This window comes from Anomaloglossus baeobatrachus, chromosome 6 (genome assembly GCF_048569485.1).
Source record: "Anomaloglossus baeobatrachus isolate aAnoBae1 chromosome 6, aAnoBae1.hap1, whole genome shotgun sequence".
NCBI classification, from domain to species: Eukaryota; Metazoa; Chordata; class Amphibia; order Anura; family Aromobatidae; genus Anomaloglossus; species Anomaloglossus baeobatrachus.
This window is the reverse complement of record NC_134358.1, coordinates 455,887,297-455,914,832: the sequence shown is the minus strand read 5'-3', so window position 1 is coordinate 455,914,832 and position 27,536 is coordinate 455,887,297. Positions and strand designations below refer to the sequence as shown.

The 27,536-nt window shown below is 46.1% G+C and overlaps 1 protein-coding gene across 1 annotated transcript in view; it reads left to right on the top strand.

The window, feature by feature from the left end:
• Positions 1-1,483: 1,483 nt before the first annotated feature.
• Positions 1,484-27,536, top strand: part of UBE2E1 (ubiquitin conjugating enzyme E2 E1) — a 66,447-nt gene continuing 40,394 nt past the window's right edge. Inside the window, exons 1-2 of the mRNA XM_075316657.1 lie at positions 1,484-1,693; positions 13,146-13,196. Coding sequence (XP_075172772.1) covers positions 1,530-1,693; positions 13,146-13,196 — 215 coding nt within the window. The 5' untranslated portion in view covers positions 1,484-1,529. The remainder of the gene's footprint in view (positions 1,694-13,145; positions 13,197-27,536) is intronic.

The window sequence follows — 27,536 nt, the reverse complement described above, 5'->3', positions numbered from 1 at the left end:
ATTATGGGTATTTATGAGGGATCTGGATACATATGTGCCCCCAGTACTATAGGGCTGATTGTAGTGTATATTATGGGTATTTATGAGTGATCTGGATACAGATGTGACCCCAGTACTATAGGGCTGATTGTAGTGTATATTATGGGTATTTATGAGTGATCTGGATACATATGTGCCCCCAGTACTATAGGGCTGATTGTAGTGTATATTATGGGTATTTATGAGTGATCTGGATACATGTGTGCCCCCAGTACTATGGGGCTGATTGTAGTGTATATTATGGGTATTTATGAGTGATCTGGATACAGATGTGACCCCAGTACTATAGGGCTGATTGTAGTGTATATTATGGGTATTTATGAGTGATCTGGATACATATGTGCCCCCCAGTACTATAGGGCTGATTGTAGTGTATATTATGGGTATTTATGAGTGATCTGGATACATATGTGCCCCCAGTACTATAGGGCTGATTGTAGTGTATATTATGGGTATTTATGAGTGATCTGGATACATATGTGCCCCCAGTACTATAGGACTGATTGTAGTGTATATTATGGGTATTTATGAGTGATCCGGGTACATATGTGCCCCCCAGTACTATAGGGCTGATTGTAGTGTATATTATGGGTATTTATGAGTGATCTGGATACATATGTGCCCCCCAGTACTATAGGGCTGATTGTAGTGTATATTATGGGTATTTATGAGTGATCTGGATACATATGTGCCCCCAGTACTATAGGGCTGATTGTAGTGTATATTATGGGTATTTATGAGTGATCTGGATACATATGTGCCCCCCAGTACTATAGGGCTGATTGTAGTGTATATTATGGGTATTTATGAGTGATCTGGATACATATGTGCCCCCAGTACTATAGGGCTGATTGTAGTGTATATTATGGGTATTTATGAGTGATCTGGATACATGTGTGACCCCAGTACTATAGGGCTGATTGTAGTGTATATTATGGGTATTTGGGAGTGATCCGGATGCATATGTGCCCCCCAGTACTATAGGGCTGATTGTAGTGTATATTATGGGTATTTGGGAGTGATCCGGATGCATATGTGCCCCCCAGCACTATAGGGCTGATTGTAGTGTATATTATGGGTATTTGGGAGTGATCCGGATGCATATGTGCCCCCCAGTACTATAGGGCTGATTGTAGTGTATATTATGGGTATTTGGGAGTGATCCGGATGCATATGTGCCCCCCAGTACTATAGGGCTGATTGTAATGTATATAATGGGTATTTGGGAGTGATCCGGATACATATGTGCCCCCAGTACTATAGGACTGATTGATCTCTATATTCTAGGTAAGTGATCTGGATATATATCTGCCCCCAATAGTTTATCACACATAGCACTGGTGTATATTGGGGTCTCCCCGCAGATAACCCTGTCGCTCCCGGGTCTCCGGCCGCTCTGAGCACATTGTGGTGTTTGGGTGGGGGAGGATATTACATCTGGTCGCCCTCCTCCTCCTCCTCCTCGCTGCAGGCTGCTGTGTGATCTCGCTATGTCGGATGACGATTCCAGGGCCAGCACCAGCTCCTCTTCCTCCAGCGCCTCCAGCCAGCACATAGACCGGGAGCCGGGCAGCCAGCACCACAGCGCCAGGAAGAAGGACAGCAAAGTCAGCATGAGCAAGAACTCCAAACTCCTGTCCACCAGCGCCAAGAGGTGAGGCTGCGGCAGCGTCCATGAGCGCAGGCAGCAGGATGGCAGCGGGTGATGTGCCAGGCCGCACCGGTGAGCCTCCTGCTAACAAAGGCAGAGCGCCGCTCCTCGGCCACACGGCGCCGGGCCGACGGGGACAATGGCCCCGGACCCACTGCTGCTTATTATCACGGGAGCAAAAAGTGCGGCCCCTTTAAGTCTCGCTTTATTGTCAACAATCCTCGTTAACCCTTTTCTCTCCCCCCCACAACCGGCAAGGAAGGGGTGGCGGCTTATTTGCATTCCAGGGTGCCACCCACGACGCCTCATTTGCATGTTAGCTTTTGGGGGTGACTCTATAAGGTTGAACCGGATTTTATAGGGGGTCTCAGCACTGGGGAATCACAAAAGCCCTGGAGCTTTAGTGGGGACTGGGTAGGGAAGGAGCGAGTTGTCGGGGAGGGAGGACAAGGGCTGAGACGGCCATGATGTGCCCCCTGCTGGGTCTGTGGGGAGACATGGCCTGGATTGTGCCCCCTGGGGGGTCTGTGGGAAGACATGGCCTAGATTGTGCCTCCTGGGGGGTCTGTGGGGAGACATGGCCTAGATTGTGCCTCCTGGGGGGTCTGTGGGTAGACATAGCCTAGATTGTGCCCCCTGTGGGGTCTGTGGGTAGACATGGCCTAGATTGTGCCCCCTGGGGGGTCTGTGGGGAGACATGGCCTGGATTGTGCCCCCTGGGGGGTCTGTGGGGAGACATGGCCTAGATTGTGGCCCCTGGGGGGTCTGTAGGGAGACATGTCCTGAATACTGCCCCCTTGGGGGTCTGTAGGGAGACATGTCCTGAATATTGCCCCCTTGGGGGTCTGTAGGGAGACATGTCCTGAATATTGCCCCCTTGGGGGTCTGTAGGTAGACATGTCCTGGATTGTGCCCCCTAGAGGGGTCTGTGGGGGATCATGTCCTAGATTGTGCCCCCTGGAGGGGTCTGTTGGGGATCATGTCCTGGATTGTGCCCCATGAGGGATCTGTGGGGGATCATGTCCTGGATTTTGCCCCCTAAGGGGTCTGTGGGGCTCATTTCCTGGATTGTGCCCCCTGAGGGATCTGTGGGGGCTCATGTCCTGGATTGTGCCCCCTGAGGGGTCTGTGGAGAGACGTGTCCTGGATATTGCCCCCATGGGGGTCTGTAGGGACACATGGCCTGGATTGTGCTGTCTGGGGGGTCTGTGGGGAGACATGTTTTAGATTGTGCCCTCTGGAGAGTCTGTGGGGAGACATGGTCTGGATTGTGCCCCTTGGGGGGGTGTCTGCGGGGGATCATGGCCTGGATTGTGCCCCCTGGGGGTCTGTAGGGACACATGGCCTGGATTGTGCCCCCTGGAGGGTCTGTAGAGACACATGGCCTGGATTGTGCCCCCTGAGGGGTTTGTGGGGAGACATGGCCTGGATTGTGCCACCTGGGGGGTCTGTGGGGAGACATGTTTTGGATTGTGCCCTCTGGAGAGTCTGTGGGGATCATGGCCTGGATAGTGCCCCTAGGAGGGGGTGTCTGCGGGGGGATCATGGCCTGGATAGTGCCCTTGGAGGGTCTGTGGGATGACATGGCCTGGATTGTGTCCCCTGGGGATGTCTGTGGGGATACATGGCCTGGATTGTGCCACCTGGGGGGGTGTAGGGAGGCACAGTCTGGATTTTGCCCCCTGAGGGGTCTGTGGGGAGACATGACCAGGATTATAACCCGCATGTGCAGGGGTGATGATATACCCCCTGAGGGGTCTCTCAGAAAATCTCTTCTGGATTATGCCCCACCTCCCCCATGCACAGAGGTGATGATGTGCCCACTGCGGGTCCTACGGGGAGCCGGACTGGATTGTGCTTCCCATGTGCAGAGGTGTTGATTTTGCCCTCTGTGGGGAAGCATGGCTTGGTTTGTGCCCCCCATGTGTCGGGGGGTGGGGGATGTGTTATCCAGGCAGACAATGCCTCTGGCCGATCACATTGGTAACGATAATCATTTGTGGGAAGGTGGGGATAATGTAATAATGGGGTAATGATATGATAGGTGTAATAATGGGCACTGCTGCCTGGCATCACATCGGGCACAAACAGCAGACACTTATGCACAGATTTCTGCCTGGAGATTGGCCACATTCTGGCTATCGGGCGTTATCAGAGGTGGCAGATGCCTTCATATAATGGGATCAGTCTATGATTTCATTCCTCCACGCTGTAGATGCTGGTCATCTAGTAGATGCCATGATGGCAGTGGAGACCTTGTCATTATAGACAGTGATCGGGGTCTTGGATCGGATTGATCTGTGCTGCCCGTACACAACATCCCCACCATATAACCTCTGCTTCTATGTCCAGGCTCACTCTTATGAATTTCTTAAAGGGCAACCCCAGCATTATAACACATGGGGGAGATGGAGTATTGTCGTGAGCGCAGACCAGGCAGAGTACATCCAATGGTGGAGTAATAACATATATTCATGTAGCCGCGTGTTGGACTATCTTCACGCCTCCTCTTGGTTGGTTTCTAATACACTAAAAGTTTGTTGCATGTCACAAATAAATGTAGCACAATGAAAAGTATTAACATTTATAGGTGTTTCTCATAGGATAGGGGGGTAATTGTTGATCGGTGAGGGTCCACTATAAATTGAGCCATTGGCATACATGTACACAACTACCCCATCATTGTCTGGGGGATTGCCGTAAAAAGCCAAAAGCTGCGCTCCACTATCTCAATGGCCTTGCAGAGAATGAATGGAGAACAGATCTGATGGGAAAGCCCACTTTATATACCGTACATATGTATACGGCAGCTCTGCGGATGGGATACCTGTCATAGGTCCAGAGCCCACCCGAGTAGTGAGCTCCATCAGCGAGCAGGCATGTGACACAGTCCTGGTGAACAACCTAAAAGAATGGGGGACGCTGACTGGCTGATGAGTACGAAGACTGGTGTCTGCTTCATAAATAGATAATATAATCTAACAGCCCCATACACGATGGATAGCGATCCTTTGGCCAATAGCTATCTCCCCCGAGCCCCCCCTTGTGTAGTGTGAGTGCTCCTGTGTTCTCTATGAGAGCCATTTACTCAACCATCTTTGAGAACAAAAGGATCGACCGTCTGAACTGGACTTTCCAGATTCTTCTCTTGCTCCATTTCTCACCTCTTAGTGATATTGTCCATGTGTAGATCAGAACCATGGAAATCCTAGAAGATTGTGTACCAGGGCCAGACAAGTCTTGAGTAGTGATGAGCGCTCACTCCCATGCTCGGGTGCTCATTACTCGTTAAGAGCAGTTGACGCTCGGATGGGTCAGACTCGAGTACCCGAGTATAATGGAAATCAGTGGGGGACTCAAGCATTTTTCTGGTCCCCCATTGACTTCCGTTATGCTCGAACTGAGCCCGGCTGAGTATTAAGTGCTTGTTACAAGTCCTGAGCACCCGAGCATGGTAGTGCTTGGCCATCACTTGTCTTCAGACATACCAGCTTACATCCCGTGCTCTTTTAGACTTTCCTTTAGCCATTCTCAGGCTTTAGTAGGAGGTTTACTAGTCTGAGGGTCACTCGTCCCCTCTGCTCTGAGCACTGAAATATTTTATGATACAGAAAGTGAAGAATGTTTTCATCAACATAAATGACACTGATTATGGCTGTATAGGGTGGAAGGGGCTGTGACCTCCATCTGGACGTGTGACCCCCTGCAAGAGGAGCTGCAGACTTTACATGCTTGCATATAGAGAATGACGATAATTCTACAGTAATGAGCTGTTAAGGTTCACATTGAGTTATATTTTCATGGAAATGATGACCCAGTATGAGCATGCTCTACATTTATTGATGCCTGAGCTCCGCGACTGGAGCTGTATGTGCTACTGGGTCAACACCAGAGGACCACAGTAATGGGAGAACGTATGGTGCCTCAGTGGTTAGCACTGTAGCCTTGCAGCGCTGGTGTCCTGGGTTCAAATCCCACTAAGGACACCATCTGCAAGGAGTTTGTATGTCCTCCCCGTATTTGCGTGGGTTTCCTCCAGGTTCTTCGGTTTCCTCCCACACTCCAAAGACATACAGATAGGGACTCTAGATTGTGAGCCCCAATGGTGATAGTGTTGCCAATGTATGTAAAGTGCTATGGAATTAATAGCGCTATATAAATGAATAAAATTATTATTAATTATTATTAACGTAGCCTATGCCTGTAAGGCCCAGTGATGGAGCGTGCTAGACTAGTGGTCACAGAGGCCCAATAGGTTATTTCTCATTTACTTTTAGGTCTTGTGTCACACATTAAAAATGGCAGAAGTGAACAGTAAATTTGGCTCCACTCTCACAGACTCGTTGAGCAGACCTGTCCTGCATATTTTTTTTTTTTAATAAATCTGTTGCATGGAGCAAGATTAAAACTAGTGCAACTTTTTCATAAATGATGCGGTTTTCCATCATGCCCTACTCCACTTTTCCAGTACAGTTCATTTGATAAATATGCTTGTTGTTTACACGTAAAAATAAAATGTACTATCGTCTACATACATTAATTCTCTTATATTAGGGCACTTTTACTTTCAGAGGTTGTCTGAGTGTCTAAGTCTGCAGTCGCTTTATGCGACTACAAACGTCTGACTCCTGACAGCATGCAGTGCGCACACTGTCAGGATTCACCAGTATGGCTGCTGAGATAGTTTTGGTCACTTGATGGTAAGTATCTAATTTGCATAGATGGGGTCACATACCAACTAGAAGTGTTTGGCTTCTCTCACAGATCACATGACCACTGGCAGCATCGGAGTATCCTGACAGCGTGTTGCTTTTGGAGAGAAATGTATGAATTCTCTGCATGTAATTTAACTGGCCGTTTTTTCAGAGTCTTCTCTGGGGCCGTGAGCGTTCATCCATTCCTCTTGGACACTGACAATCACAGTTCTGTAGAGTCTGAGATTGATAGTCTGCTATATAAGCTGCCAAGCTATGATTGGCAGCGGCTGGGCGTGTTCTAGACTCCTAATTACCCTGTGAGCCACGCCCCCTTGTAAAGAATTAGCTCTCTCTCTCTCTCTCTCTGTATATATATATATATATATATATATATATATATATATATATATATATATATATATATATGTCTATATCTCCGGATTCGTGGATTATTCAGAGGGGCAGAGGGAATAAAGCTGGCCACTTTTACCTGGTGACAAGTACTTATTTTCCAGGCACAACATATTGATTACCTATCCATAGGATATCATTGGGGGTCTGACAACCTGCACCCTCACCAGCCACCACCAATCAGCTGTTTTGTTCTAATGGATTCTGTGTGTAAACCCCTTGCAGCTCCATTGGCTGTCCCGAGTATGGCAGCTCCACTCCTATTCTTTTGATAGCGACTCGAGCAGCGGCCACTACACTTTAAACATCTGTGCTTTGCAGCTCCATTGAAAGGGCTGACTCACCATGCGTGATTTATTCAAGTCCCCTTTATTTTTTGCCTTGTATTCGCTGACCTTTTGTGCCACACACTCCTCAAAATGGAGCACACAATTCATGAATTTAGCGCAAAATCTTTTTTTTGCGACTTGGCACCAAAAGCAGCAAATCTTTTAGAAAGGAAGTTGCAAAAAGGTGTCAAATCGAAAACCCTTGTAGAAATCTTACACTGGGGAGAAAAATGGAGTGAGATGCTCCAAAAATGCATAAAGTTATATTTTCTAAATATGGTTAAAACATTTGGAAAAGCAAAGCCGTCTAGAAAAAAAAATGTAAAAAAGAAAGACTACTTAAAAAGTGGCAAAAAAAAGCATATAGGGTATAAGATGCAAATACTAAAGCCACTAAAAAGGAGAAACAGCAATGATGAATTGGGGCCAAAGTGGCCCTCGAAAGCAAATAATACCTGATCGGTGGTGGGGGTGTGGGACGCTCACCTATCTGATATTGATGAGCGATCCTATGGGCAGGTCATCAGTATGTATAACCGCTTTAACTTCTCACACAAAGGATGTAAAAACAGCTGATAATACCAGTCACTCACATTCTGTAAAGCTCCTTTCACACTGCGTTTTGCCTTACGTTCACAGGTCCCGTCGGGGCATCCGTTTGAACCGCCCCTCCCCCACCCTGCAAAACGTGTTTCGGGCGCATGCGCCGACAGGGCCATTGCCTGTAATGGAGCACACTACGTTAGCGTGTGCTCTGTTTTGTACGTAGTCGACTACGTTCGGGTGTTCGCCTGCAGAAAACGTATATACACGAAAATGGTACAAAACAGAGCACACGCTAACGTCGTAGTCTGCTCCATTACAGTCAATGGCCCTGTCGGCGCATGCGCCCGAAACACGTTTTGCAGGGTGGAGGAGGGGCGGTTCAAACGGATGCTCCAACGGGACCTGTGAACGTAAGGCAAAACGCAGTGTGAAAGGAGCCTTAATGTTTGCCAAACTTCTAGGCAATGTAGCCATGTTACTTGGTGTTCATTTGGCAGACGCTTTGCTGCACTTTGTCAGTCATCTAATTGAAGAATATTAAAGTCAGTCTTTGCTCCTAAGGCTTCCGTCTCCAGTATGTGGGGTGTCAGTTTTCACACGTACCTGAGACGCGTTCATACGCATACCAATAAAAATCTATGGGGATCGTCACACCTCCATGTTTTCTCACTTACCTTGTGTCCCTGTGATCCACACTTATACATGTCCATTTTTAACTGGCAGCATGGACACACAAACCCATACAAGTCCTTGAAGAACGCGTAGACCTCACGAATTACATCCTTGTGACATCTGTGTGTTGTCCGTGTGCTATACATGTTTAAAGGGAACATGCCACCAGTTTTTTACCCTATAAGCTGCGGCCACCACCAGTGAGCTCTTATATACAGCATTCTAACATGCTGTATATAAGAGCCCAGGCCGCTGTGTAGAACATAAAAAACACTTTATAATACTCACCTAAATTGGTCGCTGTCGTGGATGTGGCTCATGTGGGCGTCTTCATCCTCTGGTGCCGGCGTTGCCTCTTTCGGCCATCTTCGTCCTCCTTCTGAAGCCGCGGTGCATGACGCATCTACGCCATACACACTCGCCGGTCCCGCGCATGCACACTACAATACTATGATCTCCCCTGCTCAGGGCAGATAAAAGTGCACCTGCTCAGGACCTGATTGCTGGTGAGTGTGGATGACGTCGGATGCGGCTTCAGAAGGACGACAGATTGCCGAAAGAGGAGGCGCCGGCACCAGAGGACGAAGACGCCCATCTGAGCCACATCCACCGCAGCGACCAGTTTAGGTGAGTATTATAAAGTGTTTTTACGTTCTATACAGCAGCCTGGGCTCTTATATACAACATGTTAGACTGCTGTATACAAGAGCCCGATGGTAGTGGCCGCAGCTTATAGGGCAAAAAACTGGTGACGACAGGTTCCCTTTAACATTGCAAAATGTAAAAGCTTTGTAATTTCATTCTTCCTTTAACCATACTGGAAAACAAGGATGACTGATGGACAAACGGACCGTGCAACACGTGTGGTTGTTTTAAACGAACATGTGAAAGGGGCCTTAAAGGGTTTGTCCAGGAATAATATTACTTGAATAATAGTTGATCTGCAGTACCCTGGAGCGGCCAATACACAGTCTACATAGCTGTGCTGATGGACAGCCCCTTTAAAGGGACCTGTTAGGCGCCATATGCACCCAGAACCACGAGCAGTTCTGGGTGCATGTTGCTAATCCCTGCCTAACCGTCCCTGTATACACTAGCATATATAAAGAGATCTTTAGAAAAAGTATTTCTAAAGATCTTTTACAGTATGCTAATGAGCTCGGGGACTAGTCCCTGGGCGTTACTTCCCCTGGCTAGTCGGCTCCATCGTCATGCCCCTGTGTGCGTGCTAACATGCTAATGAATGCGCAGCATCAGACGATGATCTCACTCACCTCTCCGCCGCCATCGCCACCCGACGGGGGATTTCGGCTCAGTGCGCATGATCCTGGAGTTTGGGTCATGCGCACTATGAAGCTGAGTGTGCACGTCCTGGCTTCATACTGAAGTAGTGCGCATGACAAAAACTCCGTGGTCATTCTTTACATTACTTTACATTTTTTACATTAGTATTTTATATTCATTTTATATTAATTTCTTATGGTTTTTAGTATTAAACACTATCTTTATTCTCTGTAAAATGTGTTTTTGGACTGTGTTTTAGAGAGTGTCTAGAAGAAATTACGGTAATTGAATTTACATTGATTCCTATGGAAACAATTGTTTTGGTTTTCATTGATAACCGAGGTATCACTGTATAGATAATGTTGATTTCTATAGTGCAGACATATACAGTATATCTACATGCTATGCGTCCTTACAACCTTCTCACATAAGTCAGCTCAATAAAACATGTTTTCTAGACGGTTACAAAATAAGGATGAATGATTCGTGTAGGTGCCAAATGATTAGTGCCATGTGTGGATACGTGAGAAGCGACCTATGGACTGAGACGTATTAGTGCCAGGCAAACCTCTATAAACCCTCATTACAGTTCATTGCAATATTTCTTTAACTTTCCCACGGCTTGTGTTCAATTTGACAACATAAACCGGCTCCTGAATCATTTCTAAAGTTTGGCCATACAAGCTGCTAGACTAAAACCATTATCTGGCAAGTGGCCCAGAACTGTAGCGGAAATATGCTTGATACGACTTCCATATTGAATAATAGTCCCTTTAACAAGTTACGTTATTGGAAACATTTCAGGCAGCAGCTTCTGAGCCGGGGATATGATCAGAGGAAGAAAACTGGCTGCAAAGCATCTCGGGGGGCGGGCGAGTGTCCTCTGCTTCGCCATGTCCTCCCTGTCTCCGGAATGATAGGCTCCGCTCATTGTCTGATTCCACTACATTAACCTTCGTCAGGCTGCATAATTTTACAACGTTACCCGCGACCCCTTATCTCGGAAGGGGGTGGAGATATTTTATTGAAATGTGGCCAATATATTCTGGACCAAAACTGCTGAGATGTCACGAAATGTCAGCCCTCTACGGCTTTTGGAAAAAAAAATGTATTGCAATTTTAAAACAGAATAGTTACAATTGTACCTATTCAGCCGGACAAAGGTTAATGGGGATCTCTACAAGGCTGTGTGCACACGTTGGGATTTTGTCGCTTTTTTGATGCGTATTTTCAGTGCAGATTTGTCACAAAACCTGAAGGATTTCCTGATGCCAGCAAAGTGAGTGAGAATCCTGAAGTCTCATGCACACGTTGCTTATTTTCTCCTTGCAGATTTGGTGCAGATTTAAATCTTCAGCAGGTCGATTCTTTCAGCCTTTTTGTTGCAAATTTCACTCTTTTTTTTTTTCACTGTTTTATTTTCACTCAGATTTCACTAATGAGTGAGAAAAATAGGCACTACAAAAAAATGTGTAAAAAATATAGCGACAATGCATCAAAAGGCGCCTTTTTGCGATGCATTTTTAAGACTACCATTTTCCTGAAATTTCTGCACCAAATATTTAACGTGTGCACATAGCCTTACGGTTAAAAAAATAACCACCATAAAATCCATATGATATCTCAACATTCAATCAGCATACAAATTGAAACAATGGAAGTGAGTCATTAATAAAATAAACCAAATTTTTATTAAAGGATAATATTAAAAACATACAACAATATAGCAGACAGTGCTTCAAACCGTTGGAAAATATATATCTCTAAAGGGACACGGACCAATATCTCCACTAGTACGCTGCATACAAGATTCCTATATTGCAGCTATAAGGAGAGTTATGAAACCGAGTAAGAGCATATAAAGAGAAAATTCATGTAAAATACATATCCAAGCCACCAACTAAAGGACATCACCAATACGCTGGGGTAATAGGATGGACACCAATTAGTCAATGCAAAAAACTCCTTATTAACCTACAGGTTATATAATAAAGCCTGTGGTGGCGGAATCATAAGGTGGAAGTATAAACAAAGCTCATAATTACCTCTGTACACATAAGCTAGACTGAGCAGCTCGCGTCCCTTCACCCCACACGTTTCGCCTTAGCTTCATCTGGGGGCATGTGCCCATCTTGTACCAATGTTCCCCATCCCGGACACGTCTTGAAGTGATGTCCTCCATCCCGGTTCCTGTCTTGTAGTGATGTCCTCCATCCCGGTTCCTGTCTTGTAGTGATGTCCTCCATCCCGGTTCCCGTCTTGTAGTGATGTCCTCCATCCCGGTCCCCGTCTTGTAGTGATGTCCTCCATCCCGGTCCCCGTCTTGTAGTGATGTCCTATAATTCCAGTCTCCATTTTGTAGTGACTTCCCCCATCATGATGACGTCCCCCATCCTGATGACGTCCCCCATCCTGGTCCCTGTCTTGTAATGACGTCCTTGTCTTGTAGTGAAGTCACTGTCTTGTAGTGATGTCCCCCATCGTGATGACTTCACCCATCTTTGTCCTGTCTGTAGCGATGTTCTCCATCCTTGTCCCTGTCATCTAATCATGTCCCCCATCCTGGTCCCCATCTTGTAGCTAAGTCCCCCATTCTACCTCTCTTCACATATACATTACAACAAAAAAAAAAAGATACTTCTCATCTATCTTCATTCCCATGGCAAACAATGTGCTCTTGGCCTCCACAGCTGGGTCAGCGAATGGCAATGACGTCATATGCTGCCCATGACAGCATGCAGGTGTCAGCTGCTGGACTCTGGCTGGTATTGGAGGTGCAGAGAGCCGATCTCTGCTCCACAATACATTTCAATTAAATGTTTGTCCGGGGATGCACATCCAGCTTAAAAGAAGTGCTGGTGTCGGTGCCCCCTCGAGTCCGTGCAGCGATAGTATAGTCTCTGGAGCCCCTGTGCTGAGAAAGACCCCTGAATTAGGCTGGAGTGACACTTGCGTGGGACGTGCTTGAGAATTGAATCGCAGCCCCTATGGACGGCCTGCCGATCTCCGCACAGGAGCGTGCAGCTGCATGTATTTCTATGCAGCAGCACACTCCTGTTCAAAGAGCGGCAGGCCGTGGCGGGTGATGCAACTCGATTCTCGCGCACGTCCCATGCAAGTATGACTCCGGCCTTAGATGGTCGCTCCAGATTACATGATGTGATTCTGTTAAAGGCCTCAGTCACACTTCAGTGTTTACACACATATGTGATGAAATAGCACCGGTGTCATCCAGGTTCTGGATCAGTGTGTCATCAATGTGCGTAACTGCATGCAATACGCACACGTGGGCACAGAGCCTTAAATACAGACAGCACAAGGATAATACTGTACGTGATGTGAACAGCCCCATAGACTGTAATTGGTAAATGTTGTGTCCGTGAAAAACATGGACATAAAAGTGAGGCCTAAACCTGAGACCTGTATGTAAATGCCGTAAACTGCACCCCACACCCCGGTGCAGGCGGAAGGCCCTCCGTGCAGCATTTCTAACTGTTGCTTTTTTCTTTGATGCAGGATTCAGAAGGAACTGGCAGATATCACTCTGGACCCTCCCCCCAACTGCAGGTTAGTGGCTGCGAACATTACTCTTCCCCCTCTAAATAACATTGTCCTGTGTGACATTGCTGACTTGCAGAGCTGCTTGTGGTAAGACAAGAGAACGCTGCTCCTGAAGGTGATGAATTGTTCCTCTTCCTTTTGCTATGAATGGACCGGGAAGAAATCATTTAGACTTGCAGCTGCTCGGGTGCATTAAATTATGGTGACAAGCTATAATAATAATATTAACGTGTGTACTTATGTATAGCAATATATAGCAGTGTGTGTGTATGTGTGTGTGTGTATATATATATATATATATATATATTTATTTTTATTTTTGGCAATGCACTCTTCTATTCCTCCGCTCTTTCTCCCATTGTTCTCCCATTGTTCTAGCATGTCAGTCTGCACTGCAGCGCTTCCATTTCATTCGTGAAACTGGAAGATCAGGGTGACTGTAGCTCTCATTCAGGGAAACTGTACATTATATTGTTTTCTATGGACTTGTAGGAAAAATGGTTGAATGGTGAAAATAACTTGAATAGTTTTAGTAGATTAGAATTAAAGTCCACAGTACATAAGACCTATGTCTTCTAACAAGCAGCATGGATGTGCGGACCACCAAGCAAAATTTAAAGGGAGCCTGTCATAAATGGTTTGAGGGAGTAGAGAATTATATGTATGTGCATTATTAGATTAAAAGATAAGCAAGTTGATTTCTTTATGACCCGAAAGCAATGCTTCAACAGCAAGAAATAGAGTTTTGAAGTTCTGAATGTCTCCAAATGCATTGGATGTCATGATGCACTTACAGCTCCTTGCCGTACGCTGTATTCCCTGCCTTGTGTCGGTCTCCTCTGGTGATTGACAAGTCATGTGCTCCCATACACAGCAGGGAACACAGTGTTAGGCCGGGGTCACACTGGCATATAGCATCCAGTGCAATCTGCTAATGACACTTGGCTCAGGCTCTGCTGCCAGCGTGATCCAGTGTCATTCTACTGTGATCCAGTTCTCTCGCATGCAAGAATCAGAGTACAGGTAAGAAGATGGAGAGATTAGCCACTCCTTCTCCATTGCCTGTCTCTGCATATTGGACTGCACTCAGATGTCATCAGAGTGATGTCCCATGTTTCACATGCTCCCATAGACTTTTATGGGTACCCTTGATTCGATTTGTGGAAACACTGCATGCTGCCTATGTTTCTCTGTCACGACTAGGCGAGAGTCCAGTGTGAGCCAAAAAAAAAACAAACAAAAAACACAGAACAATAGGCGTATCGCCACAACAAACAAGGGGTATACCGTGGGATACTTTAACAATGGCTAGTGAGAGGAAAGATGGACACCACCTCCCACTTACCTGCCACTGCACCCGGCACTCCTCGACAGTCCCTATACAGGTTCCTCACCTGTCACCTAGCAGGAACCTGAAGCCCTGAAAAGTCCCTACAGTAGTCCCTGGCTAGAGAGTGGGCAGGTGAAGGACGCTAGCCCCACCGCCGCATTAAAACAACACACTGGAAAAGGAAGACAGACAGAGGGGACACAACAACAGGTAACTGCAGCCAGCACCAAGACTGCAGCCACCACAGCAACTTCAGCAGAGGGTTTCAAACAGCTCCTTCCAGCTCCAAGGTCAGCATCCCAATGGCAATGAGAATAACCAGCACCCTCTGCTGGAAGTAGAGGGTATACAAAGGGACTGGGTGTGGTTCCAAACCAGAAACACCTGGCTAAGGCAATGGCATGCTTGCTGTCAAGAAACACTGACATTAACCCTCTGACTGCTGAAAGAAAGGAAACTACATTTAAGGCCGGGTACACACATCCGGCTTTTCGCCGGTTTGACGGATGCGGCGCACGCCAGTACAGTAAGATACAGTACAGTGGCAGTGCCGCAAGTTCCGGGTCACATGCTTCGGTCACATGACAGCATGTGACCGGCGCTTGTTGCGCTGCCAGTGTACTGTATACACTGTACTGGCGTGCGCCGCATCCGTCAAACCGGTGAAAAGCCGGATATGTTTACCCGGCCTAAATGTGCAGAGTGTCAGCAGGTAAAGTGCGACTGATCCAGAACCTGTCACTCATCTCATGTAGCAGAGAACCGACTGTGACATTCTCATGCCAAATTTACGATATAACATTGTATAGCAATCGTTCATGTTAGGGTACTTTCACACTTGCGTTATTTTCCTTCCGTTACAATCCGCCCTTTTGGGAAACAGCGGAATCCGTTAACGGATTCCGCTGTTTCCCATAAACTTGTATGGTTGACGGATTGTACCAAAAGGAGCTGCGTTGCTTCCGCTGGGCGACGCTCCGTTGCTTCCGCCCAGCGGGAGGAACGCAGCATGTAACGTTATTTTGAGCAGCGGAATCCTCTGGATTTCACTGCGCATGCTCTTTTTTTTTTTTTTTTTTTTTTTTTTTAAATCAAACTTTATTTTGGCTCGCGGTGGCCGAACGTTCAGCTGAGCGCCCGGCCGTCGGCAAGCGACAGCGCTCAGCTGAATGACCGGCCACCAGCATGCCCGGCCGCCGGCAAGTCACAGCGCTCAGCTGAGCGCCCGCCCGCCGGCATGCCCGGGCGCCGGCAAGTGACAGCGATCAGCTGATCACCCGGCGGCCGGCTGCAGGGAGCGATCAGCTGATCACCCGGCGGCCGGGAGCGATCAGCTGATCACCCGGCAGCCGGCTGCAGGGAGCGATCAGCTGATCACCCGGCAGCCGGGAGCGATCAGCTGATCACCCGGCGGGCGGGAGCGATCAGCTGATCACCCGGCGGCCGGCTACTGGGAGCAATCAGCTGATCACCCAGCGGCCGGCTGCAGGGAGCGATCAGCTGATCACCCGGCGGCCGGGAGCGATCAGCTGATCACCCGGCAGCCGGCTGCAGGGAGCGATCAGCTGATCACCCGGCGGCCGGCTGCAGGGAGCGATCAGCTGATCACCCGGCGGTCGGCTGCAGGGAGCGATCAGCTGATCACCCGGCGGCCGGCTGCAGGGAGCGATCAGCTGATCACCCGGCGGCCGGCTGCAGGGAGCGATCAGCTGATCACCCGGCGGCCGGGAGCGATCAGCTGATCACCCGGCGGCCGGGAGCGATCAGCTGATCACCCGGCGGCCGGCTACTGGGAGCAATCAGCTGATCACCCAGCGGCCGGCTGCAGGGAACGATCAGCTGATCGTTCACTATAGTCTGCCGCTGGTAAAACCGGGAAAAAAAAAAAAAAATCAAAACGAATTGCGTTGTTTTGCAGCATCCGTTGCATCCGTTGTGTCACTATATGCAACACATCCGTTGCATCCGTTACACAACGCAATGCAACGGATACCGTTCAACGCAAGTGTGAAAGTAGCCTTATATGGTAATGTGAGTGAGCTTTTAGGCTGAGGCACTGTGAGTGCATCCTCACACCTCAGTGGACTTGCAAACACATAGCGAGAACTTCAAAACCCTATTTCTTTGGGATCATAAAGGGATCAACTTGCTTATCTTTTAACGAGCTACACAGTCCCAAAGGCTATGTGCTCACTAGAAAATGGACTTTTGTTAAGAAAAATCCGCACCCTCTGGCAGAATACCGCACCCGCGTTTTTTCTGCAGTTTGCCACGGTTTTGCCGTGGTTTTTCCGGGGGTTGGTCCCTCCGGGTTTTTACTATTATCTATGGCAAAAACCACAGGTACCTGCAGAAAAGAAGTGACATGCTCATTCTTTTGGCTGCTGAAATTCTGCAGCAAAACCTGTAGGGAAAAAAACCACAGTGTGCGCACATCATTTTTTTTACCATAGGTTTTGCTGGTGAAGGACTGCAGAAAGGTTATAAACATTTTCTGCAGCAATTCATGCAGCAAATCCACGGCAAAAACCGCAGCATGCGCACAGGGCCTTACATTGTTTTGCTGTAAGATGAGGTCGCAAAACCTGTTGAGATTCCTTTTAAGGATTCTTATTGAATGACAGCAAGCATTTGTGAAGACTTGCTACATAAGTGATACTGTTTTGCAGTATATGTTATAATTTTTCAAAAATGTAATTTATTTACTGAGACACATAATGGATACATATGAAGTTTTACATGTGGATTTGTAGTTTAGACCATCTGCAGTGTATTACAGTAGCAGCAAAATGAATGAGATTATAAGAAATCTGCAGAAATTTATATGCAGCGTCGATTTTACATCAATTGCATATTTTCTTTAATGCATAGGGTGAAAATTATACAACAGTCAGCAGGTATAACATGGATTTTGAAACTCAAGCCTCAATGTTTTTTTTTATTATTATTATTATTATTATTAGTTTTATTTTTTCCCCCATCCATATTGCAGTATGTATACCCTGTGTATAAGCCCATACATTACAGTCCAGTAAGGTGCCCATGCACATCACATAGGAGCAACATTGTCTGAACTTGCCAGGACTGAACAACTATTCAGTCGTGATGTAAAAGAAAAAATGAATAAGGCTTGTTTAATTGCAACTTGACTGATCCTTTTATTCTCAGTTATTTGTCAAAAGCTTATTTGCTTCTTTAACCACTTCAGGACCTCCCATAGACTTGAAATGTCCAGACAGTTTGCAAACTACTCTGCAGTGACATTGTATAATGTCACTGAAGTGTTGAACAGCTGCGGGAGTCGGCTGTCAGACACATCCAAGCTCCCCATAAAAAAGGCAGATATGGTACTGTACAGTAAGGCTAAGTTCACACACTGCGTTTTTTAGACGCTGCGTTTTTGTGCGTCTTTTCCCGCAAAAAACGCACACAAACGCAGCATCCAAAAAAAAGCCTGCAAAAATTGCATGCCTGTTTGTGCGTTTTTGGCTGCGTTTTGCTGCGTTTTTTAATCAGTGAACAATGCCATTAAAGATAGTTGAAAAAAAAAAAAAAAAAGATCTGATGTCATTTCCTTCTTCAATATGTTCTTCATTCTCCACTAGTGTATGCAGGAGAGCAGACAGCTGCAGAACTACAAGGCTCACTATCCTCCATCCAGGACTGTATGCTGGAGGGAGAGGCAGGGGGAGCAGAACTACAAGGCTCAGCATACTCCATCCACTAGTGTATGCAGGAGAGCAAACAGCAGCTGCAAAACTTCAAGGCTCAGCATCCTCCATCCAGGACTGTATGTAGGAGTTTTTTGCACCTCCAAAAAAATGATGCGGGCTTCGCCATATTTTTGTATGCTAGCCAGGTACAGCAGGCAAGTACGGGCTGCCCCCAGCTGCCTATATGTACTCGGCTGGGAACCAAAAATATAGGGAAGCCCTTTTTTTTTGCTTTTTATTATTTCATGAATTAAAAATGACGTGGGCTTCACCCAATTTTTTAGTCCAGCCAGGTACAACTAGGCAGCTGGGGATTGGAATCCGCAGTGCAGGGTGCCCAAGCTTTCTGGGCACCCCCGCTGCAAATTGCAGTCCGCAGCCACCCCAGAAAATGGCGCTTTCATAGAAGCGCCATCTTCTGGCGCTGTATCCAACTCTTCCAGCTGCCCTGATGCCGGGTAGCTCGCTGGGTAATAATGGGGTTAGTGCTAGCTGTGTATTATCAGCTGACGCTAAGCCCCAAATTCATGGTGTCACGCCAATATTAGACATGGCCACCATGAATTTCTAGTAAAGATAAAAAAAAAAAATCACAACACACAGAAAAATATTTTTATTAGAAATAAAACACAACACAATTAGTGACTCCATCTTTATTGAAATAAAGAACCCCCCTCTGCAGTAATCCTGGGTCAAGGGTCCTGCGCCGTCCAATTCAGATCTAATATCATCTGATTGGTTTGCTGGAAGGCAAAGCGATCAGATGATGTGTCAGGTTCAAGGACGTGAATCACATCACGCATCAGCTGATTGTATAAACTGCTTTTATACAATCAGCTGATGCATCAGTGAAAAAAAATAAATAAATACACACCTCTGTGCAGACTCTTGATCGCTGCAGGACCCGGCGTTAATCAGCTGATGAAGTCTCCTGACCGCATCAGCTGATAGTTTAAGCCGACCGGGCGGTAAAATGCCGGCTTCACAGCGAGACTTATACTATCAGCTGATGTGTCAGGTGACCGCATCAGCTGATCAGCGGCAGGTCCTGCAGCCATCGGACATGCCCGGGAGTCTGCACACAGTCGGAGCAGGGGTGGCGGTACCGGGAAGAGGAGCTGGGAGCGGACATGTACCAGGAGTCTGCAGACAGGTGAGTATGACATTTTTTTTTTTCTACTGTTCACTTTTGATTTCGCAGCTGCTTCCACCTCCCGTCCGGACATGGCGCCACACGGGAGCGTACATAGCGCCAGACAGGAGGTGAAAGCAGCGGTGGTGGTACCGGGAGGATTCACACTTCTGTGTTTACCAACCGAAGGAATCCTCTTCCTGTACATGTCACTGTACTACCCACCCCTTGCGTTTATAGCTGCTTTTTTAGTCATAGAAACTAATAAAACGCAGCTATATTTGCAATTTGCGTTTTTCATTGCATTTTTGAACATCTCATTGAACTCAATGGGTGGAAAACGCAGTGAAAAACGCAAAAATAATTGACATGCTGCGTTTTTGTGGGCACCACAAAAACGCAGCTAAAAAAAACCCGCTGTGTGCAGATAGCAAAAATGAAAACCCATAGACTTTGCTGGGGAAGCAATGTCACAGCGTTTTCTGAGCAAAAACGCACCCGAAAAACGCGCAAAAACGCACTGTGTGAACTTACACTAATAGGAAAAGCTAACTGCAGTCCCTACCTCTGACCCAGCGGTCATGTGATCAACGGGTGTAGGGAGGGAGCCGACGCTGCTTCGTTCAAGGATATATAGTCAGTTCTGCTATGCAGCCAGGAGACATTAGCCATTGTAACTTGGGCTAATATACAATCTTCAATTACAGGGAAAATTGGATTATAAAAATATATTTAAATGTTGAAAAGCCCCCCAAAGATCTTTTATACGTGAAATATATGAATGAAAAGTGTATATAAAGTAAGTAAATATTAAAAAGCCACTACCAATCCAAATTGCTGTTACTAGTCCTAACCCTGACGGAAAACAAAACAAGTCCAATGTATAAATATAATTTTTACAGAAAGGGGAATGCATATCCTTTTTTTATCCTATTTATAATGCCTGACAACAGGAAAAAAAAAAAGTACGAAAATAACATAACAATTAAGCCTCACATATCACAAAAAAGATGCAAAAATTATTTAGATATCCAAATGGGAACAAGAAAAATGATACAGCTTCTTAACCCGTAACAAACCAGAAGGTATGCGTGGTCAGGGACTAGTTAAATTATGAATCTAGCAGAAAAGGATATGGATGTTGATGGGCAGACTGGGAGGGATTGCTGTCAGCTGATCACTATAAGGTGTGATGACTATCAAAGTGGGGGTTGGGTTCTTATCAGCAATCAGCTAAATGAAGGATGGCACATCAGACGGCTGATCAGCGGGGTTCCCTTAGGCCTCTTTCACACGTCAGTTTTTTTACATCAGTCACAATCCATTTTGGGACGGATACGTTGCAAATTGTGGTAAAACAAAAGCAACAGATCCTGTAAAAAAAAGTATCCGTCGTACCATTTTTTCCTGACCAGCAGTGATTTTACAACATCTCTGGGCATGCTCGGTTATAAAAAACGGAATCCGATGACTGATCCGTCATTTGACGGATGACAACAGATCCTGTGCCCATAGGCTTCCATTACAACTAACGACAGATGGCGACGGATCTGTCGCCGTCAATTTTTTTCAACGCACACAAAAAAACGTTACTATATACGTTGTTTCTGTCACATTTATCGATGGATCCATCGTACGACGGATGTAACGTGAGGCTATCCATTGTTAATACAAGTCAAGGAGAAAAAAATAGATCCGTTTTTTCACATTTCAACGGATTGTGACTGATGGCAAAAAACTGATGTGTGAAAGGGGCCTAATAATATTACAATTTCCTTTTTAATATTTTTTTTTCCTTTTAAAGCAGCCTATTCCTGCCATAGCGGTGTCATAGAGGCTAGCACATTTGTAAAATGGCTAGTGAGCGTCACAGTTAAACAATAGCTGATGCATTCCCTTTAGACCATGTTTGCTAGCGAGGTCACGCAGCCTGCCCCTTTTTCCCGGACTTGTGATCTTCTGACAATCCACTAGTCGGCTTCATGTTTCTGATGATAGAAGCGCACACAAGTGTTTTATTAGTGCGCTCAGCAGTTCATGACCTGTATGACAATTGTGCTTCCTACCTACATAGTCTACGCCTTTCTGTGTGGTTAACTGATTGTGTCCCACTGGTTATACGGAAGAAGAGTAAGCCTGTAAGGGCTCGCTCACACAGGTGTATAAATCGTACAAGTGCAATGCGAGAAAACAATTGCATTCCACTTTGACCCATGTTTTTTAATGAGGGAGTGCTGATTTGTTTTTATTTTTCTCAGCTGTATTCGGCATGGGTAAACAATCGCAACATGCTGTGAATGGATTTGTAAATCAAATAGGAGTCACCTATTCAAGGCTATGGGTGTGAGAAAAGAATGGATGCCACACAGACTATCCTAGTGGAATCCGTTATTTTACGGATACATTACCATTCTGTAGCATAGAACACTGTAAATGGTCCTGCAAATGATTGTTGAATAATGGCTGCTAAGAGAAAAAAACTGATTGCATAAGGATACTACGCGAGAAAAAAAATCTGACACTCTTATTACATATGAAATACCAAATGGATTTCACCTGTCCCACTTTTCTCTAATCCCCTCCACGGCAGCATCACAGGAGGTTGCCTCCCCATTCTAATTGGGGAGAGGAAACGCCCTTCCCTCCATCCTCAGTGGGGCATGAAGAGGTTTCCTGGGGTGCTGTGACCCATGAACTGTCACTCCAGCAGTTTTACCTTTTGATAGCCAGACAGGCGATCAGGGGTCGATCACTCTGCCTACTTTTTCTGTATGCTGCTCCCATTCCTACCGGAGTGAGACTACACCATTCCTCTACGCCCCGGGAAAATGCTGAATGGTGTCAAGCTGGGGTCTTCCCGTAGCTCCTCGGCCCGCATCACTCTGCTCCTTCCGGCTGTCTCCGGTGTGCTACGCTTGCACATAAAGTGACAAAAGCCGACAATGTCCTGTAGCACAATGTCACTTCTGGTGTGTTCCAGGGTGGAACATACAGTATTATTTGATGTGAAATTGAATTGCGGACCGCCTATGCTGCAACTAGGCGCTCAATCATAATAGAGGAGGAGAAGTCTCATCTTATTGGATGACAGCAGGCTGAGTCTCGGTCTCTGGACTATATCTGACCTTGGCTGAAGACACCTTAAGGTAGAACCGAGGTTCTACTATGAAGAAGATGTCTTAGAGATGCATCTCCAGAGCCCAGCGCAAACTCAGGCCGATTGAGTATTGCTGATATGCAGGGGAGTAATGATAGCGGTTGCAGAGATCATGACTGCTAGGGTTAGGTGCCTGACGCCCACCCTGCAGAGAAGCAGCCAGCTCCTCTCTGTGAGAGAGGAGCTGCGCTGTTCACAGTTCAGTGGCAGATCACGCGGCTGCTATGGAGCCCGTGAGCCAGAGGGGCCCGGTGCCAGTGGCGACACTGGGCCCCCCTCATCCGCGGGCCCTCGCATAAAGTAATGATGAAGGATAGAGCGCTCTGCTTCATCCATCATTCTCCACCTGTGCCTGTGCTCGACGTCTCAGTACAGCAGAGCACAGTGACGTCACTACTGCGCGACTGCTGTGTTGAGACATGCAGAGAGCAGGATGGGAGGACGCTCTGACCGGAGCAGCGGGGGAACGAGGCGAGGACTTGTTTATTTATTTATTTATTTTAATCAGTGAGTACACAGCGGCCAAAGGCTTATGGGGGTGCATTAAACGGTATGTATGCTGCATAAGGACACCTTATACATGGACTATGAGGGCACAATAAGAGGAAAAATTACCAGCTCACCCACCTGGAGAACTACCAAAAGGAACAGTGCAGGGATCAGGAAACAGCCAGACCAGGCTGCAGGAAATCACTGAACTTGAAGAGAAAAAAAGGGATCCAGCCTCCAAGTTCCAATTGAATTAAACGTTTCTTTTCTTTATTCAACAAAGATAAGGGTTCTTCCATAATAAAATCCAATTTACATGGCAGGGTAGAAAAAACGGAACGCGTTTCGGATTAACAACTCCTTACTCTGAACGATTCAGAGTAAGGAGTTGTCACTCCGAAACGTGTTCCGTTTTTTACTACCTGCATAATATAATATGAAGTACACCATATACATGGACTATGGGGGTGCATTATATTACATGGAGGTCTAAGGTATGGGGGCTGCATAAATCAATATAAAGGACTATGGGGGCTGCATTATAATATATGAATGGTTATGTGGGATCCATGATACTATATGGAAGGCTATGTGGGGGTCATTATAGTATTTGGAGAGCTACGGTATATACGAGGGGGGACAAAGATAAAAGCAGGGGATGGGAAAGTTTTGTGCTGAAGGAAAGAGGCTCTTTTCCATGCTCTGCTATACATCCTTTCCTCAGCACTCAGCATTCCCATGCTCTGATATCATGGGAAAGCTGCCTGCTGAGGGAAAGATGTTTAGTAGACCATGGGGAAGGTGTGTGCTGAGGACAAGATGGATATTAGAACATAGGAAAGCTTGGTGCTGATAGAGAGATTTCAGATCATGGGAAACATGAGTACTGAGGAAGGAGCCAAGTGTCAGTGACACTATCCTGTTCTCCAAGTGTCGGCGTCATTATTCCGTACACTGAGTGTCTGTGCACGGTTGGCATGGGGGGCCAGGTCCAAACTTTGCACCGGGTTCCATCTAACTCTAGTTACGCCACTGCTGGTATGGCTAGGTGCCACTTTGGTGCAGGATCTATTCTCATGTCATCTCCCCTTTTAGGGGGACAAGGATCCTGCACCAAAGTTAAGACTACAAATCGCAAATGTACCATTTGTAATAAAAACCTGACATCTTCCCCTACCTGTAAAAAGCCTTTAAGTCAGGGATGTATGGAAAAAAAATGTATTAAAGAGGAATGGTGCGTCATAAGATTCAATCTTCCATAGCCTCCTGTTTTCCATCTTTGACTATGGTGTCATCAGGAGCAAAAAAGAAGTGCAATCCTAGGGGCAGTTCAGATTCTGAAACAGGGGTATCTGTCCCTGAGGAATGGCTGGAAGAAGTGGAGCTTAACCTGACTCGCAGTTCAGACCAAGGGGATAAAAAAAAAAAATCTATTTTTCATCACATGACATGGAGGAGCTCAGCGACAGTAAGAGATATAATGGGAGTAGAAGAAGAAAAAAACATACAATCCAGGATGAAATGTTTAGAGGTTTAAGATCAAGAAGGAAGATAGTGTTCCCTATTCATTATAATGTAGAGAGTTTAATTCTGGATGAGTGGGAGTTCCCAGAGAAACTTGTAAATATCCCATGAGAACTAAAGAATAGTTCCCATTAGATGAGGATATAGTCAAATGTTGGATGGAGATTCCTAAAGTGGATATCTCGGTGACTAAAGTAGCAAAAAAAGCGAAGTTACCGTTTAATGATTCCTCGGTTATAAGCGCTGGAAGAGACAGTAAGCGCAAATAGGGTCTATTCCTAAAACACTGTTAGCAAAGGTCCTGTAAGGGAAGACTCACATGGTGTAGTTGTGAGAGTCACAACCACTGTAATGGCGTAAATACGGCTGCAGCAGAACCCACATGGAGATGCAGTTCACATTTGGAGAGAAAAGGGTTATTAAACCGTGCTGCCGTAGAAAAGAGGATACATGTAGAAGAAATGATCATATCCTGATTTGTCCTGAGGAAGAAGTCATAAAGCTTTGAAACGCGTAGACAAATAAAATCATTCCTTCTACATGAATCCTCCTTTCTACGGCAGCGCGGTTTATTAACCCTTTTCTCTCCATATTTGAACTGTTTGATGATTCCTCTCAGATCAAGGATCTGCTGGATTGAAAGATGGATAGACTGTTGAGGAAGCCTTGGGAGACAGCTGCATCATCTCTGAATACTAATGTTGTTTCCACCTGTATAACAAAAGCCAGGTTCCGTTGGTTGCAGTAACTGGAAGATTATCTCTGTTGTGGCACCCCTAGAGAAGACCTTCTGGCCTCATTGCCTCTCCTTCAAAGGGCGATGGGATTCCTAGCAGATGCTTCAGCAGAATCGGTGAGGATAGCAGCAAGATCCTTAGTCAAATACAACATGGAGAGCTTTCTGGTTGAAAATGTGGAGCGTGGATGTTGTTTCTTAAGTTGAAACTTTGCTCTATCCCATTCAGGGGAGAATATGTGTTTGGTTCAGCTCTAGATTATCTGTTGGATAAAGTTTCGTATAAGAAGTTGCTTTCTGAACCGAAAATCTGCAAAAGAAGAAAGTTTCAGAATTGATGTCAAAGCTGAAAAATAAGGAGCGCTGATAGTGTAATACCAACAGATCAGTGAGGTAGATCAGGAAAAATACACTCACCTGAAATGGTTGTGATAGTCACAACCACTGATAGAGCATAGGATGATGGCGTCTGCTGCAGCCCCACGTGGATGTGCATACAAATCAGAGTGAAAAGGGGGTTAATGCCGCACATCAGCCAAAATGAAAATGTAGCACGTTGATGTTATAAACGTATTCTTTTATTCCATCGGTCTACGCGTTTCGAGGATATACCAGTGCATCAACATAGTAACATAGTAGAATTGATGTCAAGAAAGACAATGACGTCAAACAAGTAGGAGGGAGAATTTAAAGTTTTCTAATGGTTTATCTAGAAATAGACCTTTTTGCAAGTCATCAAAATGTGAAAGTAGATCTATATTTCTCCCTGAATCCAAACGATTCCTCTACGAAGGTAGATGCATTCGCCCACCCTTGGAAGTTCAGGCTGGCCTATGCGTTTCCTTCCATTCTCTTGCTACAAAGGACATTTCAAAAACTCAGAAAAGAAAAGGTCGAAACTATTCTGATAGCACATCTGTGGCCAAACAGGAACTGGTTCGAAGCTTTAAACGTCTTGAAGGTGTAGAATCTTCATATCCTTCCTCCAGACCACGGCCTTCTACACCCAGGTCCGATATATCATAGACCTCAGAGCCTGGCTTTTGAAGCCTCAATTCTGAAAACTAGAGGCCTTACAGCTACCGTCATACATACCCTGTAAAAAGGCAGAAAACTTATTAAAAATGCCATCTACTGTTAAATATGGAAAACTTTCACTTTATGGTGTCTGTCTACTATGCTGGATCCATTTCATCCAGACAGAGCTAGAATGGACTCATTGCACTATGGTCTGACAAAACAATTAAAACCTAGCACCCTTAGGCGGGCTTTGCACACTACGACATCGCAGGTGCGATGTCGGTGGGGTCAAATCGAAAGTGACGCACATCCGGCGTCACTTGCGATGTCGTAGTGTGTAAATCCTAGATGATACGATGAACGAGCGCAAAATCGTCGTCATCGTATCATCGCTGCAGCCTCCGACATTTCCATAATGCCGGGGGAGCGACAGGTACGATGTAGTTCCTCGTTCCTGCGGCCGCACACATCGCTGTGTGTGAAGCCGCAGGAGCGAGGAACTTCACCTTACCTGCCTCCCGGCTGCAATGAGAAGGACGGAGGTGGGCGGGATGTTTACATCCTGCTCATCTCCGCCCCTCCACTTCAATTGGCCGCCTGCCGTGTGACGTCACTGTGACGCCGCACGACCCGCCCCCTAAGGAAGGAGGCGGGTCGCCGGCCAGAGGGACGTCGCACGGCAGGTATGTGCGTGTAAAGCTGCCGTAGCGATAATAATCGCTACGGCAGCTTTCACTATATATCGAACGTGCGACGGGGGCGGGACTATCGCTGCAGCATCGGTAACACATTGTTACCGATGTTGCAACGTGCAAAGCCCGCCTTAAGGTCCAGCTGTCAGCCTTAAGTTCCTTTTTTACCAAAACATGGTGGATCATCAGTGGATAAAAAGATTCATGATAACAGTTTCTAGAATGACCCAAGAAGATCTAATGTATTTCCATCTTGGGACCTGAATGTGATACTCAAAGATCTGACTATGCTACTTTTCCAACCAATATACCAAATTTAGATTGACAGATTATCCTGGAAAGCGTCTTTCTTGGTAGCCATAACACCAGCAAGGAGAGTTGGGAGATCCAAATCCTGTCTGAGAATCCTGGGAGATAGGGTAGTACTCCGCCTAGACTCATTCTTCCTGCCCAAAGTAGCAGAAGATTTCCATATCTCCCAATAAATAATCCTCCCTTTCTTTTATCAAGACCCAACAGGCAGCAGAGAAGAGGAATTTCATTCATTGAATGC